Raw genomic sequence first — 21,901 nt, forward strand, 5'->3', positions numbered from 1 at the left:
CCCATGTGCTTCTCCTCACCTTATCCCTTGGCTTCTTTCTCTGAGGCAACCACTACCCTAAATTATCTATTTAGCATTCCCTTGCCTTTTGAAAATCATATGTTTTAATACATATAAATTGTTCAGTTTTAGTTATTTTTGAACTTTGTAAAAAGAACATAAAGTCATATGCAGTCCTCTGGAATTCATTTTTTTCTTCAACATCATATCTGTAAGCTTTATCTGTATTGTTGCAAGTAACAGTAGATGTAATTCTTTTATTTCCACTGACGCACAGTGGTCTGTGCGTTTGGACACAGCACAGTATATTTTCCATGCTTCTGTTGATGGGCATGTGAGTTGTTTTCGTTTTTGCTCTTACAAACAATGCTGCTGTGAACCTGCTTGTTCGGTCTCCCGAGGCAGTATGCATAGCATCTCTGGGGCACAGAGCTGGGAGCAGAATTGCTGGGTCGTGGGGCATGTTTGTGTTCACCTTTACTAGAAAATGTGTGTTTTCCAAACTGATTGGACTGTTTATGCTTCCCCAGCAGCAGGTGATGTCCTCATTGCTCCTGTCTTGCCAGCACTCATATGCTGAGATATTTTCATTGTTACTGATTGAATGAGTATAAAATGGTATTACATTATGGTCTTGGTGGTATATGGGGTTGTGATGGGCAGCAGCAAGTCCATAATACGTGCTCACTATAAGATCATCTCCTTTTCACCTCAGTTTCCTCAGTTGTGGGGATGCCATCCAAATAAGTCTTGAGCTGAGGGATGGGAAAGAACGGTCAGAGAGGACTTTCTCATAAAGTGGGAATGAACTATGAACGAGGAGCAAGGAGAGCTTGAGTTACTACACATCTAGAGCCAAAGGAACCCCAGTGGTTCTGCATTCACCCCAGGGAGGGCAGGGGCGGTCCTAGTTTGAGAGGTAGAGGGAGCCTGTGCTTCATTATTTTGATAATGCACAGGGCCCTGAAAAGCCCATCTCTACACCCTGGCACCTGACGTGGGGCTTCGCATTGGTGAGTGCTCAATAAGAGTTTGGTGATCTGGGGAATGAATACTGGATGGAATTAATGTATATTTGTTCTTCCTTCATTCTCACCTCCTTGGGGAGTCCTCCCTGATTGCTCTTACCATTGTGCGACTATGGGGTGGCTGAGCATGGTGGCTCCTGGGCATTTGCAAGGCCCTGCCATGAGGCCCTCTAGCCCCTGCCTACCCACAGGGCCTGAGAAGCCCAGTGCTGGCAAGGTAGTTTGGATTGGCTCCCTCTACCAGCGTGGTGCATTTCCCTGCCTGGACCCAGGTCCCTGGAGCTGATTAGAGACCAGTGACAGAGCTGGTGGAATATTATACCTATTTCGCGTGACACCTAAATTGATTGCCACCAGAGTGACATTACCAGGGCATTGGTATTACATGTTATTAGGATGTTTGGTGTATGTGTTTTTCCATTTTTTCCTATTTTGGGGAGCTCTGCTCTCTCCTCTGCTTTTCTCTGCAGAGAACTTGCTGGTGGCTCTGGGAAAAGGTGAGGCCTAGCCAGCAGGCTTTCCCTGCCTGAATCAGCGCAGGGCTGTGGACGCACTTAGGGGCGTGAACTTCTCAAGTCCCTTTACTCGTGTGCAAGATAGGGGTATCTCAGAGCTAAGAGGGGCTGCTGAGGTGTGGATCCCAGCAGAGAAGTCTTCCTGCAGTATCCATGATTTATGGTCTCTGCTTGTATATCTCTCATGACAGCTCACTATCTACCAAGGCAGATCTTCCATTTTGAACCATCTGATCTTCCATTTGAGTCCTCACACCAAGCAGAATGGACCTCTCCTGTGACTCTGTGCATAGGTCTTGGCTCTACCCTCTTGGCCTGCACTGGACTCTGCACCCTCTGCCTTGGGACACCCCTTAGAGATTTGCAAAGGTGCTAGTGCCCTCCCCGCATGCCTGGGCTTCTCAGGAACAGGAAGCTGAGCGATGGTAATGATTGTGCCTGAGCAGAACACAGCACCCATATGTGTCTGACCAGAGGGGTCATCACCTCTTGGTACTGACCTCAGTATATCAGGTTGGAAAGATGGGCTTAGGGAAGGAGTTGGCCAAGATTCACTTGAACAGAGAGGGCTTTGAACAGTCAGTACCAGGATAAGGGCAAACGTTTTTATTTATAGTTAGCTTGTCTGTGATATAAATAACTCATTGGACCTTGGGGAGTTGGATATTGGGGGGTTGTTTTTAAATCTTTTTCCCTTTTTGAGGCAGAAGTAACCTAAACCTTCACCTGTCCCTGACCTAGCCCCACTGTATTACCCTGGTATGATGCTGGGGAGAGGAAGTGGCTATAGTCAGGAGGTGGGGGTTCTTCCTAGGCCCCGGCCCTGAGATGCTGTGCGACATTGGACAAGTCTCTACTGTTCATGGGCCTCCGCTTCCTCACCTGTGTGATGATCTCTAGGATTATCATGCCTGTGAGTCACAAGCTCAGTGACCTTGAGCAGGTGAACTAACGGCTTGGAGCCTCGGTTTCCTCATTACTAAAGTGGGGTTAATAATACCTCCCTCACGGGGTATGTGGTGAGGGTTGGTGGGGTCATTCTGCAAAGCACTGAGTGTGTTCAATATAAATGTCTCTTCTTGAAATCTCTGCTCCTAGCCTGTGAGGGCAGTGTGAAGACTGCCATTCTCTTCTGAATGAGTTTAGGGCCCAAGATATAAAACCACTTGCCCATAATCATTCAGCTCAGCAGGCCCTTGAACCTGAATCAGAGAGAAGCAGTATGCAAGAGTGGTCAGAATAACCTTGGGTCTAACTGCCTCGGGCCTAATCCTAGCTCTGCCATTCATCACTGTGTTTTGGGGCAAATTGCATCACCTCTCTGTGCTTCAGTTCTCTAACCTATAAATTGTGCTTCAGTTCTCTAACTGATCTCTCTAGATCTAACTGATCTCTTCAGTTCTCTAACAGTTCTCTCTGTGCTTCAGTTCTCTAACCTATAAATTGGTGATAATATATCAACCTAATAGAATTGTTGCAAGGATTAAACAAGTTCACGTTTGAGTTCATATCATGCCACCTGTGTGACCTTAAGCAAGTTACAGAACCTCTTTGTGCTTCTGTTTTTTTCTATCTGCAAAATGGGGATAATAACAGGATATACTTCAATGGGTTATGGTGGGATTAAATGAATTTTTATATGTAACATGCTTAGAATTATGCCTGGCATGCCAAAGGCCCTCCGTAAGGGCTTGTCTAATCATCATCATCACCACTATATTTATTAGGTCTCTAGCCTTCAAATCTCATACTAGCTCCATCATTCCCTTCAGCTCCCCGCTCCTTGCTCTGGGTCTCTGAAGCCGTGACTTCAGCTGTTCTCTCCCGCAAGTTCAAGACCTGTAGCCCTCTCAGATGGGAGCTGGGTGGTTCCAGGACACCAAAGCCTGAGATAGGCCGACCTGAGCTGTTCCCAGGTGGAGCTCTGAGGGCTGGGCCAACTGGGAGAGGGCCCCCTGGAAGACCCCAGGAAGGTGTAAAGGGATGAGTGGATGAGTATAGATAAGGCAGATGTTACTGCCAGGTACCTCCCAAGGGGCCACTGGCCTGGGCAGGGGATGAGGCCAGAGGCCTTCAGAGGTACCTTCCTGCCTCTTAGAGCCTAGGTTGGTATCTCAGACCTGGAGAGAGATAAAAAGGAAAATATGGGGTTCTGGGACCTAGTTTTTACTTGAGCCCCCTCAGGTTACCACATGGGTGCTTGCCTACCTCTCCTCAATTCTGGGTCAGCTCCAATCCAAGTAAGGGTGCCATCTGCTCAGGTGGGCCCAGCCCAGACAGCAAGGAAACTTCTTAGAACCAGTGTTCCCTCCCACCTCCCCTAGGCCAGTACTTAGCTTCCTAGCTGGTCTCCCACCTCAGAACAACCCTAGGAAGTGGCGACAGGGCCCAGAGTGGTCTAGGACTCATTCAAGATCACCAGCAGGGCAGAGGTGTACTAGCTGGAGCCCAGGCCTGGGACATGTGAGCCCAGTGCCCTTTGCTCACCCAGAAGTGGCCTTGTCTAGACCTAGCTCCACCCCTGCCCCTCCCCACCAAGCCAGCCACTCCTAGAGGGCAGAACCTATATATAGAAGCCTTTAAACACTAAGATGCTTTGACAATTAAAATTCATAATTTATCCCAAAATGGCTTGAGGCCATGGGCTGGCCAGAAGGCTGGCAGCTCCTAGGATGGGCTGTGCTCTGGTGGGGTGGGCAGGGGCATTCCTCTCTCAAGTGCAGGGTACCGGGTGCTTGCCCAGGGCCACACAGGGACAGCTGCCCTAGCAAACAGACAGGTAGCCACAAGCACCATGTCAGCACCCTCCAGCACAGCCCAGGTAAGAGGCCAGGTAAGTACCTTTGGGAGAGGATTGAGTTTCCAAGTGCACCTAAGAGATGGGGCTGGTGGCTCTGGGCCAGAGAGGGCGGGGAGTGGCGGGAAGAGGGGCAGCAGGCACATATACCCACATCAGCCCTCCCCCCCCCCGCCCAACACACACACACAGGGATGGCAACTCTTTGCCAGAACCAGAAGCAAGAGGAAAATACACAAGAAAGGACATGACCTCAATTTTCTTCCAGGTTAATGTTTCTCTCCCTGTGGGGAGTGGCGGGAAGAGGGGCAGCAGGCACATATACCCACATCAGCCCTCCCCCCCCCCCCTCAACACACACACACAGGGATGGCAACTCTTTGCCAGAACCAGAAGCAAGAGGAAAATACACAAGAAAGGACATGACCTCAATTTTCTTCCAGGTTAATGTTTCTCTCCCTGTGGGGAGTGGCGGGAAGAGGGGCAGCAGGCACATATACCCACATCAGCCCTCCCCCCCCCCTCAACACACACACACAGGGATGGCAACTCTTTGCCAGAACCAGAAGCAAGAGGAAAATACACAAGAAAGGACATGACCTCAATTTTCTTCCAGGTTAATGTTTCTCTCCCTGTGGGGGGCAGCTGGAGGAGGAGGAGAAGGGAGAAGGAGAGGGCAGGCCAGGGTGGGCAGACCAGCCCAAGAGAAGACAGCAGGCCCTGCTCAGCTGTCCTCCTGCTGGAACTCAGCCTGGGCACTGGAGCTCTCCTTTCAGGGCCTCCTGGTCACACAACCCCTCCCTGGGACTGAGCTCCCCCATTAGCAGCTCACACTTAAAACCATTATCAGCCATTTACACCACTGCAGGGATTAGCCCTAGAAAGCCAGAATGGACTGCCCTGAAAAGCTGTCCAGGCACCTGGGTCAGGATTTGGGGTGGGAGGGATCAGTTAGGAGTCCCCGGATGCTATCACATAGACCAGGCCAGTCACATCTACCCCGCACACCTTTGCTTTCATTGTTCCCTCTGTCACTGCCCCTTACTTGGCCTGGAGAAATATATTTAAATTTCAGCCTGACCTCATGTGACACCTCCTCCATGAAGACTCTATAAAGAGCCTAGGCTCAGCATCAGAGATGTTCTGGGGAGCTGTCCCAGCAGTTGTTCGTGCCTAAGGCACTGAGCTGTATCAGCCCCAGCCCTGCCCTGTGGTCTCTCAATCTGGGCGACACAGAATGGGGGCTCTGCGGAAGCTCCAGCCAAGGGAGAAAGGGAGGTAAACACATCAGCAGTGTTCCGCAGAGGGCTACCAGAGATCCAGAGGGGAGGCCCAGGAAGGTGATCCCTTCTTCCCTAGGGCTTGAGAAGAGCTGTGTGTGGGGAAAAGACCTTTGAGCTGGATTCTGAAGGCCAAGTGGGAGATCTCCAGGCATGGGTGTGACCATTGCTGGGGGAGAAAGGCCCATTGAGGGCCCTTGAGACAGGCCTCACTGCATCCTACCTCCACCCTGCTTCTGGCCCTGTGGCCATGGCTGCCTGTGAGCAGGTACACTTTCCACTAACATACTTTATCATTTCATGAAATGGATCCAGCTCCTCCATGCCCTGGAGCTGAAGGCAAAGAAATGACCTCAGACAGGCAGGAACTTGGAGATGAGGCAAGTCCCAAGGACTCTGCTTCTGTTTATTGGTGACCCCCAGCACAAGCCTCTTCACCTTTCTGAGCAATCAAACCCACCTGTGGGGTGGTGGTGAGGACAGGGTGTGTTAACAGGCCAAGACTTTGATAGGTGACAGGCACAGGAGTTCAGGAAATGGTAGTTGAGTCTGCAGAGCAAGTTCTCACTTTATCTTCCTCTGACTCCTGCCACCCTCACCTGCCCCTAGCTCCAGCTATGCATCTCTCTCCTCTGCTTTCTCTGCCTTTCTCTTCCTCTCCCTGCCTCTTCTATTTGCCCTCCGTGTGTCTCTTTCTCTTTCCATCACCTTTCCCCTCCCCTGCTCTTCTGGTCATTTCTTGGTTGACAGAGCTGGGCAGGGCACTAGGCTGACTTTTGGAAGCCCTTGGCCCACCTTCTCAAGTCTGTCATCTCTCCTCATCAATCCTCACTCCCTCCTGCTGCAAACCCAGTCATGAGAACGTAGGGTGTCGAGGCAAGATGAGGTTGCACATACCCACCTTATGTCCCAGGCTGAGAACCCAGAGGCCCTGGCATCCCGAGGGCCCCAGCAATGGCAGCAGCACCTCCATGCCAGGGATCTCATGCTCGTGTGTGCTGGGGATCCCTGTAGTTCTTGAGGAATGATGAGTGGGAACACCATGAAATAATGATACTGGAAACTTAAAATAACTAAACCTTGCACCCTGCACTGCAGCCGACCCCAAATTAGGTGAGATTCTAGTATAGACAGCACAGCAGGCACAGAAGGGTGTGGTGGAAAAACACTGAAAAAAATCAGTGTGTTCAGCATACCATTTTGACAGTTGGGGAAAGAACTTTTGTTGGGTTTGGAAGGCACAGTGCCTACCTGCAGCTACCTAAGGACCAGTGCCTTCCTTCAGCCCTGGGGGCCTTACCCTAGCACTGCCCTGCCCTGCCCGCCCCGCCCCAGTCAGGTCTGTGTGTCTGAAAGAATTCTCACTTCACCCCAGGCAGCTCTTGGGGCAGGCACTAACCAGGAGGAGCAGAGCTCTGCTGCCTCCTAACTTTGTGGCCTAGGCCTAAGGCAAATGAATTGTCTTTTGGAAGCCTCAGTTGTTCTCATCTATAAAATGGGTAAGAAATACCTCTTTTGAGTGCTGGTGTGAATGTTTCTGAGGCAGTGTGCATAAAGTCCAAAACCTGGCCTGTAGCATGTGCTCTGTTAATGTTAGTCTAACTTATTTTATAGGAGCAGGTCTGACTGGCTTGTGTGGGCTGGACTGGGCATGTGGAGGAGACACACCCTTAAGAGCCTCCAGATACTGCCTTAGACTGACCTTTGACCTACCCCAGTGGTTCTCCAAGTCTTCCCACAGGTGATCCCATGCCCCTTCTGTCTCCACCCGTTGTCCTTTCCCACCCCGAGCCCCAGAGGAGACAGTCCCAATATGAGCCCCTCAAATAGTCTTCCAGCTGCAGTGGGACTGCAGTTTGGGACCTGATCTAACCACATTTGAGGAGGTTCATTTCCCAGCTGGAGAATCCAGTTTCTGTTGTGGGCTCCCTCAGGGACCCTGGAATCCAGCCCCTCGCTGCACAGTGGGGGAAACAGACCAGAGAGAACAGGCATTGCCTGAGGTTACACAGTAGAGTAGATGGCATGGGACATGAGTGAGGGTATGATGCTGGCAGTGCAGGTCTAATGGGAGTGGCAGGCAGCTCCAGAGCTCTGGAATTGGGATGATTCAGGCCCCTGTGGGGTCTGAGCATTGTACCCCAGACACAGCTTTCCTTTACCTGCCCACCTGCCTGCCTTCAGTGTTTATTTCCTTTGTATTGGTTCAGTTCTTAAACTCTTGCCCTTGTAGGAAGACCTTCAGGGGACAAGGATCCAAAATAAAACACTGATTAAAATGCATAAAACCCTTCTTCTTGGCAACTGCAGTAGCAATCTGTGGGATTAACGGTGCCAAGATGGCAGGAGCAGCTCATTGCCCACTCAGCAGTTTTGGTGGCCCTTCAGACACAACCCTGCCAGCATCCCTAGGTGACAGGGACCCCATGGGTGTGTCAGGAGACTAGGTCCAGCATGCTGTGCTTGCTGAGGCAGGCACCTTAGCCTCTTCAGGCCTCAGTTTCCCCACCTTTTAGGACAGCCACATGTAAAAGGTGAGGATGAGGCAGTTCAGAGGATGTGCCCTTCTGGGGCTATCCTGGTCCTGTGGAGCATGGCCTATTGCTTTGTGGGTCTAACTGCCAGGCATGAGGGTGGCAGCCACACAGGGCAATGCCAACCAGCTTTTCCATCAATATATTTGAATTCCTCAGGTCTCTTATTGCTCAGCTGCCTGCTCTAGAGTTAGCCCCATCAGAGGGTCTTCAACCCTGCAAACACTTAGGCACACATTCTTTCTTTCAAAGAATGTTCACTGGGATCTGTATGTACCACTCTTTGGTCTGAGGCTGCACCACACTGTCAGCTCTTAGGCACCTCACTCTCTTGCAGGCGAGATGTACCCATGACTGTTTGACCTTTGACCTATGATTAAATATACAGAACAGGTGAAGGGCCAAGTGCTGAGGTTTTGGAGCATATTGCCCTCTTTGTTTAGGTCACCAGGAAGCTCTTACCTTTAGTCATTATTCAGGATTTTGTGGCACTCTTTCCTGACTGGCTTCTTTAGTTTTATCTTTTTATCATCTTGTACCATAACTTTTCTGTTAATTAGCTCAAGTCATTTAAAATATGATGTGTGCTATACATGTTAAAAGATTTCACTACTAATAAATGTAAGGTGCTTCAGTGTTGTGGGGTAGAGATGATTCCTGACTGAGTAGGTCACTAAAATGGCTTCACGGAGGATGTGGCCTTTGGGGTTGAAGGTTACAAAGGCTTTTGGGGCAGGAAGCTGGGTGAGTTCTCCAAAAAGAGATGGCTTCAAGGCAGGAATGCGAGGACAAGACGGGAATACACTGGGAGAAGTGATGGGAGAAGAGGCAGTTGGGTAGGTTGAGGCAAGGTGGTGGAGGCTTTGAATGCCAGATTCTTGTCTGTGTGAGGGGCTTACCAATATCTGAGGGGCCCTGTGCTCTTGCTAACCCCCCTCTCATTTCTCAGCCCCCACCCTTCCTGCCAAGGAAGGGTGCTAAGAGTCCTATTTACCTCTCCCACACCTTCAGCCTCACACCCGCACTGGCCCCAGCTGCCAGCCCAATTACTTATTGATCTCCTGTTAAGATGTTTGCTTTTCTGGTGGGTCATTGGAGCATGTGTGACTATGGAGAATGGCCTGGTGGAGGTGGGGTGGGGGAGGATGAACCACAGAAGAGCTTGGAGAGAGGTTGAGAGGGGCTGAGGGGTGGGGGCTAGACAAAACTGTTGAGGATAACAAAACCTTGCAATTCCATAACATGCCAATGTCAGCCAGAGCCCTTTCTGGTTAATCAGTCATTTAGTCAATCAACAACCAGAGAGCACTTGTCAGTCCTGGGCAATAGCTGGAGCACTGGAAAGTGTGTGGCTCTGACAGACCAGAGCTCTGGTCTAAAGTCCACCCACTTTTGGGGGTGGGTGTCCTTGGGCAGCCACAAGCACCCCCTAACACCAGTTGCCTTAAGGGTTGAAGTGTAGATGACAAAGACTTGTGATCTTAAAAGCGGAGGCTGTGTGCAGGTATGGGGAGGGTCTAGAAGGGGCGTGAGCTGGGGCAGAGAGGTGGGCTGTCTTAGTTAAGGCTTCCCTTTCCTGCAGTTAGCCCTCCCCCTTGGAGCCACGATGTGGTGTGTGTGGATAGGCAACAAAGCCTGAAGGATGCCAGGCAGAAGTGGGATGGATCTTCACCCCATCAGCAGTGGGAGAGCTAATGCTTGGCCTCCAGAGGCCATTTGGTCTACTTCCTGGAGTTTGAAGTCCAGACTAGCCCTCCCAGCCCCCTTCTTACCCTGCTGGGCCAGTTTTTCATGGAGTAGAACAGGGGAGGAAAGGAGATGGAGGGACTGTTTGGGTACAAGTGTGAGCAAGTGGCCTCTGACCATGATCTGGGAGAGAATATGGGAGGCTAGCTCTGCACACTCCTTGCTCACTTCACCTGCAGCCTGTGCTCAAGCCGAGTCCCCTTTCTGACACTCTCACCCTTGTCACTGCTATTCAACCCAAGTCCTGCATGTTCCTCAGGGCTCAGCTGCAACAAGCCTCACATTTTCAGTGCTGCAGTGTGAACTGGCCCCTCCAGGCTACCTGTGCCATCCTGGGCTTTGGGGGTCTGGCTGCCTCTCTCAGACTGGCAGTTGCACAGAACCTAGCACTAGGATGAGAGTGATTGGACCCCTGAGAGAGAGAACAATGAACACTGGGAAGGTCTTTGGAGGGGAGCATACTTCTTACTGGGGAACAGAAAAGGCTTCTCAGAACAGTGGACATGAAATTAGGCCCAGAAAATGGGGTTTCAACAGGCAAGGGCTTGGCGTTCCAGGAAGACAGAACTGCAATGGCCCTGGGCCCTGCACTCAGGAGCCCCGGTGGGTCACTGTGAGAGGACCCAAGGACAGGGAGAGTTGGAGAGATTCTATGGGGAGGCATCAGGCCTGGGTCCTGGCTTTCTGGATGGGAGTGCCCTCCACTGATCTAAAAAATCAGTGGCACCTGTCAGTGGCACCTGTCAGTGGAGGGAGTGCCCTCCACTGATCTAAAAAATCAGTGGCACCTGTCAGTGTTCACGAATCTGCTCCCCGTCAGGGAGCAGATTCGTGAACACTGACAGGTGCCACTGATTTTGCTGATTGCCCAGGAGTGGCTGTGAGCTCAGCTGCAATGCTATGAGGAGGAGACCATGGTGTCTACACCTGAGGTAGCTTAGGCTAAAGGTTGTGAGGTGGGCCCCCAAGCAGCCTCAGAAGCCCTTGCCTATAGGTCTACAGGCTGGGAACCAGACATGCTCCTCTGCAGGCTGTTCCTGGTACCCTCAGCCTTGAGCCCCTTTGATGCCTCTGTGAGCCCCAAGGACAACTCAGTGGGTCTGGCCTTATCCCTGATGGGCATTGGGGGAAGCTGAGGCTCAGGGTGCAGGGATGGGGGTTGGGGCAGGATGCATGCCTGGAGTTAGTTGCACTGCCTGTGAAACATAAAACTTAGAGGTAGATGCAGCCTTCAGGGCCAATACCAACCTCCTCTGTGGTGGCCCCACCCCTTCTATGAACCCCATCAATCCCAGAGATGCTGGAAAGGTCCTTCAGCAGTGCTCTGGGCAGGACAAGGAGCAAAGAGGAAGCAGGCTAGGGTGGCAGGAGGCCCCTCACCAGGCATCTGGACCTCACTGTGGGGTCCCAGGCAGGTGTCATATGCCACTCTGGACCCCAGCCTCTCTGTCAGAGACATCTGTTGGGGCAGGAGGGCATGGGAGCACAGAGGGTTTGGGTGGAGTCCAGCCAAATACTGTCCTCTAACTTCTCGCTCTGTCCTGCGCTTACTCTTGGCTGTAGGTAAGCAAGAGGATGCTGACTGGGGGTGTGAGGAGCATGCCCAGCCCTCTCCTGGCCTGCTGGCAGCCCATCCTCCTGCTGGTGCTGGGCTCGGTGCTGTCAGGCTCAGCCACGGGCTGCCCACCCCGCTGTGAGTGCTCCGCCCAGGACCGTGCCGTGCTCTGCCACCGAAAGCGCTTTGTGGCCGTGCCTGAGGGCATCCCCACCGAGACCCGCCTGCTGGACCTGGGCAAGAACCGCATCAAAACGCTCAACCAGGACGAGTTCGCCAGCTTCCCGCACCTGGAGGAGCTGGAGCTCAACGAGAATATTGTGAGCGCCGTGGAGCCTGGCGCCTTCAACAACCTCTTCAACCTCCGGACGCTGGGGCTCCGCAGCAACCGCCTGAAGCTCATCCCCCTGGGCGTCTTCACTGGCCTCAGTAACCTGACCAAACTGGACATCAGCGAGAACAAGATTGTCATCCTGCTGGACTACATGTTTCAGGACCTGTACAACCTCAAGTCACTGGAGGTTGGCGACAACGACCTCGTCTACATCTCCCACCGAGCCTTCAGCGGCCTCAACAGCCTGGAGCAGCTGACGCTGGAGAAATGCAACCTGACCTCCATCCCCACCGAGGCACTGTCCCACCTGCATGGTCTCATTGTCCTGAGACTCCGGCACCTCAACATCAACGCTATCCGGGACTATTCCTTCAAGAGATTGTACCGGCTCAAGGTCTTAGAGATCTCCCACTGGCCCTACTTGGACACCATGACACCCAACTGCCTCTATGGCCTCAATCTGACGTCCCTGTCCATCACACATTGCAATCTGACTGCTGTACCCTACCTAGCTGTGCGCCATCTGGTCTATCTCCGCTTCCTCAACCTCTCCTACAACCCCATCAGCACCATCGAGGGCTCCATGTTGCATGAGCTGCTACGGCTGCAGGAGATCCAGCTGGTGGGGGGGCAGCTGGCTGTTGTGGAACCCTATGCTTTCCGAGGCCTCAACTACCTGCGTGTGCTCAATGTCTCTGGCAACCAGCTGACCACACTGGAGGAGTCCGCCTTTCACTCAGTGGGCAACCTGGAGACGCTCATCTTGGACTCCAACCCGCTGGCCTGTGACTGCCGTCTCCTGTGGGTATTCCGGCGCCGCTGGCGGCTCAACTTCAACCGACAGCAGCCCACATGTGCCACGCCTGAGTTCGTCCAGGGCAAGGAGTTCAAAGACTTCCCTGATGTGCTACTGCCCAACTATTTCACCTGCCGCCGTGCCCGCATCCGGGACCGCAAAGCTCAGCAGGTGTTTGTGGATGAGGGCCACACGGTTCAGTTTGTGTGCCGGGCAGATGGCGACCCACCGCCCTCCATCCTCTGGCTTTCGCCTCGCAAGCATCTTGTTTCCGCCAAAAGCAATGGGAGGCTCACGGTCTTCCCTGATGGCACACTGGAGGTGCGCTACGCCCAGGTGCAAGACAACGGCACGTACCTGTGCATCGCAGCCAATGCAGGTGGCAACGACTCCATGCCTGCCCATCTGCATGTGCGCAGCTACTCACCCGACTGGCCACATCAGCCCAACAAGACCTTCGCCTTCATCTCCAACCAGCCAGGCGAGGGAGAGGCCAACAGCACACGCGCCACCGTGCCTTTCCCCTTTGACATCAAGACCCTTATTATCGCCACCACCATGGGCTTCATCTCCTTCCTGGGTGTTGTGCTCTTCTGCCTGGTGCTGCTGTTCCTCTGGAGCCGGGGCAAGGGCAACACAAAGCACAACATTGAGATTGAGTATGTACCACGCAAGTCGGATGCGGGCATCAGCTCCGCCGATGCGCCCCGCAAATTCAACATGAAGATGATATGAGCACAGGGTGGGGCTCCCTCCCTGGTTCTGCCCACCTCTTCCAGCCCCCGACCCCTGTTCCCGGCTGCCTCACTGGCCCTCACCACCTGCCCTCTCTCTGCCAGGACCTCAGAAGTTCGGGCCTGGGGACCCCACTGCACAGGGACACATGTGGACAGATGAGTTGGCAGCTGACGGACTGACACACAGCAGTCAATAATTCAATTTAAAAAGTTACGAACTTCCTCTGTAACTTGGGTTTCAATAATTATGGATTTTTATGAAAACTTGAAATAATAAAAAGAAAAAAAAACGATTTCCTATAGCTAGTTGGAATGCAAACTTTTGACGTCCTGATTGCTCCAGGGCCCTCTTCCAGCTCAGTTTCTTGTTTTCTCCTCCTCCCCCCCTCCTCCTTTCCCTTCTCTTCCCCTGTGGGGAGGGATCACTCAGGAAAACAGGAAAGGGGGTTCCAGCCCCACCCACCCGCCCACCCTGCCAGGCAGAGTGGTGGGTATGGGCTCACTCCCAGCTGGCTGTTTGCTAGGAGCAGATGGAGAGGACAGGGCTGCCAGATGGGGGCGGTGCTGTCTGCCAAGCTGCCAGGCAGCACTGCCGCCAGGGGTTGGGGCCTGGTCTGGTATGGCTGAGACTCTGGACAGGGGCTGGGGTCTTCATGGAGGACAGCACAGTCAGCAGAGAGAGCCAGGGACCAGAGGCAGGGATGAGGCCTAACCTCTGGTCCCAGCTGTGCTACTGAATTGCTGCGGGGGTCAAACAGGTCATTGACCCTCTCTAGGCCTCAGTCTCCACATCTGTACAGATGGAAGTGTTACTCCCTGCCCTGCCTACCTCACAGGGCTGTTGTGAGGAATTGATGAGATGATGTATGTGAAACACTTTGTAACCTGTAAAGCGCTGTGCACACATGTGGGTGACTGTTCTCATTATGGTCATTATTATCTATCTCAAAGTGGAGGGGTGGGTGTCCTGAAGGGATCTCCATGGGGTCAGGTTGGGGGTGTGTCAGGGGAGGGCAGGCTCAGAGACTTCCGAAAACTCCTTCCAGAACAGCAGCCTGGGCAGTGGTCAGAAGCATTGGCTGGATGAACTGGGCATTAGACCCACAGGGGCAGCCCAAAGCCTGTGAGCATCATGGCTTTGATCACCTCTGTTCTGGGGTCTCCCCAGACAGAATACTCCTGCAGTTTTGGCCTGTCCAGGGATTGAGAACACCAGCTCTTTCTAAGCCTTCTTTCCATAAGCATTTATTGAGTGCCAGCTCTATGCCACTTCCCATGTAGAGGGCCCAGTCTTTGGGGCTGAGGGTGGGAAGTTCAAGGTCTGCCCTTGGGACTGCCCAAACTCAGGTCACCACCCCACCTTTGCCACATCTTCTATCATGCCATACTCTGAGCCTACTCTGGGCTGTGAAAAGTTCTGGATTGGGGTCTACCTGCACAGAGCTGACCAGGAAGGTCAGAAGTGGCCCCACCCATTCATACCAAAGCTAGGCAATCCCAACTCAACCCTGGAGAGGGGTGCCCCAAATGACAGAAGTGCGAAGAGCCGAACAGGTCACCTTGTCACTTTCCCTAGATCCATGGGCCCTAGCTCAAGAAGCTGGGGCAGTAGCTCAGCCAGAGATCACGTGCTCACCCCAACCTCTGTCAGGCAAAGAGGGGCACCAGGGTCAAGGCGGCCTGGCTTCTTCACTCCAAGTGTCCCCTTTCTCCTCGGGGACTCCTTGGACTCAGCCCCACAGTGGGTCCAGAGTGACCTGCTGCCCGTTAACCTCAGGCTAGGTGATGCAGGAACCCATAGGTTGCCGACGTAGCTGAAGTTGGAGGGGGAGCAATAGGAAAGTCACCCCTCAGCAATAAGAAACTTCCAAAATGTGGCTCCTCCAATCAGGGCTCACCCTCTCACCCAAGCAGGCTCGAACTAGGTGGCTGCATGCCTAGCACCTTCTAGACCAAGCCTATGGGGGCTAGCATGGTAAGCAGTCTTCATGGCATTGGCTCAGTCACTCACTCATTCATTCATTCATTCATTCATTCATTCATTCACTCAATCAATCTACAGATGTACTCAAGAGCAGGCTCTGCTCCTGGCTCCTGACTCCTGGCTAAGCAGTTTGTAGCCAGCCTTTCTCACCTTCATCCCCCCAGCCAGCATCCCTGGACTGTCCCTGGTTCTGGGGGAGCCTCAAGCCCTTTGAACAGTGGTTTTAGCCCCAGGAAGAAACAGGATCTTCCCCACAATATCCTGGAATGTTGGCGTGGAAAAGCATGATGGTCCTTGGGGGAACAGATGAGATATGATTATAAGTGTCTGAGGTTCTAGGTCAGGTCTGAGTGAGTTACTGTTCTAACACTTACTAGCTGTTTGGAATTATTACTTAACCTCTCGGAGCCTTGATCTTCCCATCTATAACAGAAAGATGGTCTTACTACTTTTGGTCGTGAGGTTAAATGAGGGAGTACATTTGTTGATTGGTGGAATGCCTGGCACTCAGGAAGCCCTCTACCAATGGTGATGATGATTGCTATCTGGCGCAGATGCAGAGACTGAGAACCAGAGAGGCTGGTAGCTTATCCACAGTCAAACAGCTACTAAGTGACAGGACCAGGGTGTGGGAGTTCCAAACTCCCAGAGCCACAGACTTAAAAGCCTATCTATGACTTCTAAGAGCCAGGCTTGGAGAACCCAACCTGGTGGGAGACCACTTTGGGGAGGACTCCTTGGACATAGGGTGATCTTTATGCAGAAGATGCCAGTGGTATGTGAGGCTTCAAGAGCCTGACAGGCTTTCCAATCTCCAGAGAGAGACCAGAGCACAATCTCTCCACCACCCAGCCCTGGACACCCTCATCAACACTGTCCTCCCACAGGAGGCCATCATGTTCCTTAATCCTCTGGGATGCCTAGGTCCCTGGGGCTTCACAGGGTTCAGGTAAGAGCAGGGGATTTATGGGACCAATTTATTCTTGCCTACTGGGAGGGAACTGGACCCCTGAGGATACTCTGGGGCACAAGAATTGTGAGACTATTTGCAGATGGGAGAGAGTCAGTCTAAGGGGACATGAGTACCCAGGGCCAGGAGGCTGGGTTAGCCCAAGCAAAGGAGCCAGGGTACTGGACAGAGCTCAGGCTGGGAGCTAGGTGGCCTGGGTTTCAGTACTGTTCTTTCCTAGCTGTGGGACCGTCATCTGTAGAAGAGGGTACTGAACTTAAATGCTAAGTACCAGATATAAGGGGGAATAGCCTGAAAAGTCAAGAGGCTACTTTCTCCATGGCCTGACAGCCTCTGAGGGAGAAAGGGGAAGAGCAGATACCATCCCCACCCCTGCCCCCTGCCTTGGCACACACACAGCTGGGAGTCTGAACCTAAAAGTGGTCTAGGGGCAGGGGCAAAACCTTCCTGGGTCACTCACATTCCACACAGTCCAGTGGCCCCAGTCTGCCTCAAACCCAATGGGGTTGTGGAGTCCGGATGTCTTGCTACCTTAACCTCTACAGGGAGCTAGTTCTGCTCACTTTTCAGTCTGGGTCCAAGCTACTAGAGAAAAGGCAAGATACTGAATCTTGAGAGTTTAGCCTGCTTTCCAGGAGACCAAGACCAGAGGCAGCCTCCAGTCCTATTCTTCCATGAGACAGCATGCCTTAAAGAGAGGGTGATAAGACTTGGATCCTACCCTGGACATGCAAGTGGAGCTGATCAAAAATGGCACTAAGGGTGAGTATTAGAGGGAGCAGCAAGCACCAGGATCCTCTCTAGTTTACTCCCTCAGAAGTGAGAATCTGAGGCTCAGAGAGAAGAAGTAATCTGCCTAGAGCTGCACAGCAGATTGGTGGATAGGGCCTGGACTTTGGAGTCAGGAAGACCTTGATTTAAATCTTACCTTAGGCATGACATCTGTTTGATATGCAGTAATGCCCACAGTTATTAGCATGCCGTCATTATGGACAAGCAGGGGAGTGGTGTTTGACCTCAGGAATTGGCAGGGTAAGGGACTATATGGAGAAGCCAAAGGACACAATGGGGATTCCAAAGACCTGAAACTCCAGTGGGGTTGGGGTAGACACCAAACCAGGTCATGCTCTCTGTTTTTCCACTGAAGGCCTCAGGGCTGTGGAGAGCATGGGAGCTGACTGAGCCATCACTCCTGTTTGCCCAGGATAGAGAGACATCCATGCCCTACTAAGTGACAGGACCAGGGTGTGGGAGTTCTAAACTCCCAGAGCCACAGACTTAAAAGCCTATCTAGGGCTTCTCAGAGCCAGGCTTGGAGCCCTGGAGGACAGGCCACAACCTGTGTGTTTGGGGAGATGGAGGTCTCAGGGAGCAAGGGAGGAAGGGTGAGGGAAGTGCAGACCACTGGCTGTTGTTAGGAGTCCTGGGGACCTTGAGTCTTTGGGGGTCTGAAGTCAGGGTTCATGAGATACAAAGAGCAGGGCAGCACAGACCAGCTGAAATTAAGTCACTTTTGGGGGCTCCCACAGAACCCGGTTCCATGGTCTATTGCCTTTCTTGCTTCTCTCCCCAATTTAGTGTTCTCTGATAACATGACAGCCTTCACACCCAGCTTCCATTCCAAAAGCCCAGCTCCAGCCTCTTTCACAGTTGGGCATGCTAGAATCTCTGATCTCTTCATTCCTATTCTCTAGAGAAAAAACATCTGATTGGCCACCTGCCAGCCAATGACTATTGGCTGCCTCAGAGTCAGGTGCTCACCCTCTTGTCCAATTAGCTGAGGCCAAGGAGCTTGATCTTATCCAAGCCAAGTTTGAGTGATGATGGGGCAGAAAATGCTAAGGGACTGTATCAGTTATCTATTGCTGCATGACAACTACCCCAAATTTTAGTGGTTTAAAGCAACAAGAACCATTTATTCCCAATTTTAAAACCTGAGCAGGGCTCATCTCTGCTTTGTATGGTGTTGATTAGGGAGACTTGACTGGAGCTAAAGATCTAAAGTGGCTTTTGGCCACATCTGTCACCTCAGCTGGGGAGGCTGGAAGGGCTGGAGGCCAACTGGCTTCTCTATGTCCACATGGTCTCTCCAGCAGGCTAGTTGGACTTCTTTATGGCGGCTCAGCACTCCAAGGTAGAGAATCAGAAGCTGCCAGGTATTGTGAGGCCTAGGCCAGGAAGTCCCACAGCATCACTTTCATTGCCTTCTATTTTTCAAGGCAAGTCACAGGCCCTCCTAGATTCAAGAGGAGAAGGGACAGATCCTAGCTCCTGGTGGGAGGAGCTGCAAAGTCACACAGGCAAAGGGCATGCAGGATGTGAGGGCTATTGCAGCCACCCTCCACAGGGACCCCTGTGGTGCCCGTTCCTTTCAGAAACTATTCATTGGTACACAGGCCTCCACGGTTTATCTAGGAGTAGGAAACTTACAAAGTGACAGTGACTGGTCTACGGATGGATCTATAGGTGGTAAGTAAAGAGCCAGGACTTGAACCTAAGTTTGCTGCTCTTGGTACAATGTCCTTTCAAGCAGAAGCGGGGTGAGGGGTTGAGGCAGGGAACCAGGGATAATATAGTAATAAAAATAAAAATATAATAAAATAAATAATAATAATAATAATAATAATTAATAATAATAATAATAATAGCAGCTACTGACTATCAAGGGATGTTCCAGGCACTAGGCCAGACACTTTACCTATGTTCTCTTATTTAATCCTGTGATAAGGAGGGTCTCTCTTTTGGCTGAGAACACCAAGGTTTAGGAAGAAGTGACTGCCAGGGGCTCACCACCAGGTAGGCGATGAAGCCAGGATTCATACTCAAGTCACCAGCATTTCATGGCAGAAAAAGCACCAGACTAGTCGCCTCACTCTGAACCACTCCAGACTCAGGCTTCTCATCTGTGATGGGCACAGTTCCATCACCTCCTTTGGCCTCCTTCCTTTGTGGGATGGAATGAGTCAGTGGTGAAGAGTGTGCTCTGGCAGGGGTGGGTGAGCATTTGGGTTGGGGTCATGATCAAAGCTTCTGCTAGTCAATTCCGTTCTCCCCGTTCCCAGGACACCTGTCATCTCTGTGGGGCCCTGAAATCAGAGTATGATACAGAAGGCCCAGATGCTTGTTTCTGAGGACCTGGTAATCTGGCACTGTGACCTGCTGGGCAATTGGGGACTACTGGGCAGGAGTGTGAGAAGAGTGGCCACATAGCACAGTGCTGGTCTGACTGCCTGAGAAAGCTGACCACTCAGCCTGTATAGGGATTTACAGTTTTCCCATAAACTTATTATGGTTCATCCTACACTCCCATCCCAAGCCCTGTCATTATGCCAGGTGACTGCTCGTGTCTGGAAGGCTAGGCTAGGGCCTTTGGGGGCCATGGAGACTGAAGGATACCCCAGGGTCCCAGCCCTGGAGGAGGGGCCCACCGGAGGCCCTGACTTTCCTCTCTGACTAGCAGATATTTACATAGCTCATTAAAAAATATGGCATTGTAAAGAGGAGAGACACAGACACAATAAAGCTTCATCCCCTCCATTGCCTGCTTAGCCTCTTTCAGGACACTCCAAGGGCACAGGGAGGAGACCTGGGTGAAAAGGGGGTTATGGCAGTCCCTTGGAAGAACCCAGAGCTTCGGTGGGGTGAAGCTTTTCAAGTGTCCGTCTCTCCTGGGCTCTGTCCAGCACCCAGCCCCAGGAGGTGGGGACACTTCATTGTGTGACCTTGCACCAGTCCCTGAACATTTCTGGGCTGACCTTTCTCAAGGACCTGAGAAAAGGCTGTACTGATGCGGTCTCTCCAATCTCAGCTTTAGGGTTCACCCAGACCTCAGTGGTGCCCTGTGTCTCACTTCTCTGCCCCCATACTGCTGCTGAAGTAAAGCAGAGTTACAGCCTCTCCCATAGATGACATTTACTGCGTGGTCCTGTGCCTGGGACCATAAATCTCCCTGCTTGGTACTGACTGTGCGGTTACCTGGAACAGAGGCCTATCTGCCTGCCCTGGCCCTGGCCCCTCAGGCAACCTCTTGCCCATTCTCCACAACCTTCCCCAGGTGCTGCTCAGTCTGGAGCCAGGACAGTCAAAGCGCCCAGAGGCCCAGCCATTAGAGCAGCCCACTCCCCACACACACCCATGGAGTTCACCTTTCTGGAGTCCTCAGGGAGCCTGCCAGTCTTCTACCACTTGGGGTGAGTCCCTGCCCCTCTGCCTCATTTTCCCTCTCTGTGCATCTGAGGTTGGACCACACTGGCTCCAGGAGCTCAGCTAGGCAAGACGGCCCATGAGGAGTGGGTCAAGATCCTCTGCCCCATAGTGAGTTAAGGGGGAGCCATCGGCAGAGAGGGAGGACTGGTGGAAGGCCCTGTAGCCAGAGGCACTGAGAAGGACTGCCTGACCATAAGATGGCACCTGGTTGGCTAGGAGCCAGGAGAATAGCTGTTCCCTTTCTTCTGCAGGGTAGCTGGAAGGGACAGGGACACTGCAAAGTTGATGGGCCCCTGCAGTTGCCCCAGAGGCAGAAGGGGCTGCTAGAGTTGTGGAGTAGATGGAAGGATTGTTCTATGGTGACACAGAGAACTAGAGAGGCCAAGGTTCCCAGGTCCCAGCTGGGCTCTCCAGTTGACCTCCAGTCCTCCCCCCATGAAAAAGAGTTTTCCAAATACACTGTAGGAAGTAGAGCATGGGGTAGAGATGTACATGAAGGAATGACATGTAAGCTGTGGAGCCCAATGTCCCACAGGCAGTGGGAGGCTAAGGGAAGGTTACCATTCATGTAGAGAGAACAGATAGGGGAGATCAAAGGAAGATAGCAACTTTCCAAGAGTTCCCAGGCCCTCAGCTCCAGTTCCCTATCTTAGGATGAAGAAAATCTATTTTGAATCCTTGCCTTTGAAGTCTTGCCTGTGCCAGGGACAGAATCCCCCCTCCTGTTGCCTCTTGGTGCTCCTGTGGGAGGGAGGGTGGATGTGTATGTGGGGTGCTGGGGGAAACTGAGGCAGGTGTTTCTGTAGAGCACTATCCAGGCAATGGGGAGCTATGGTGGACGCTTGAGCATGAGGAGGACCCATATCCAAGTTTAAGAAAGAAATATTTGAGATGTGGGAGCAGAGAAGGCAGAAGCAGAATATGCACACATGAGTATGCCTACCTCTCTGCTCACACACACATCTACGCCAGCAAGCACACATGTGCACGTGGAAAAGATCACATTTGTATAGCCTCACACATTCCCCCACGCAGACATGCAGCAGTTCATGTGTCCACAAACAATCCTTTCACGCGCCCATGCAAACAAACACCATCAGTGTACGCCCAGGTACCAGATGTTCACATTGGTACACTACGCTCTCACCGTGTATGCACACTAAAGCACAGATCCACAGAACAGCGCCCCAAAGCACACAGAGGTAAGGACACCAGTACGGTCTCAACCAAGCTCCCGCCACGTGAGTCCTCCCAGAAATCCATGCCCGCCTCCCATCCTGCGGCCTCCCTTCTTCCTGGGTTCACAGGGTGGCCACACCGGCTGTGGCCACATCGGCCTTCTCCGCAGTGCTCACACACCCTGCATACACACGTGAGCCCGTGCGCACGCGCGCACACGCAGACAGCCGCCGGGAGCCT

At 52.4% G+C, this 21,901-nt stretch overlaps 1 protein-coding gene across 2 annotated transcripts in view; it reads left to right on the forward strand.

Moving 5' to 3' along the window:
* LINGO1 (leucine rich repeat and Ig domain containing 1) overlaps window positions 1-13,611 on the forward strand; it is a 102,891-nt gene extending 89,280 nt beyond the window's left edge. For both annotated transcript variants that reach the window (XM_011382128.2, XM_011382127.2), the window contains one exon: window positions 11,464-13,611. In XM_011382128.2, coding sequence (XP_011380430.1) covers window positions 11,476-13,320 — 1,845 coding nt within the window. In that variant the 5' untranslated portion in view covers window positions 11,464-11,475 and the 3' untranslated portion in view covers window positions 13,321-13,611. The remainder of the gene's footprint in view (window positions 1-11,463) is intronic.
* The last annotated feature ends 8,290 nt before the right edge of the window (window positions 13,612-21,901 follow it).

Source organism: Pteropus vampyrus, unplaced genomic scaffold (assembly GCF_000151845.1).
Source record: "Pteropus vampyrus isolate Shadow unplaced genomic scaffold, Pvam_2.0 Scaffold462, whole genome shotgun sequence".
NCBI classification, from domain to species: domain Eukaryota; kingdom Metazoa; phylum Chordata; class Mammalia; order Chiroptera; family Pteropodidae; genus Pteropus; species Pteropus vampyrus.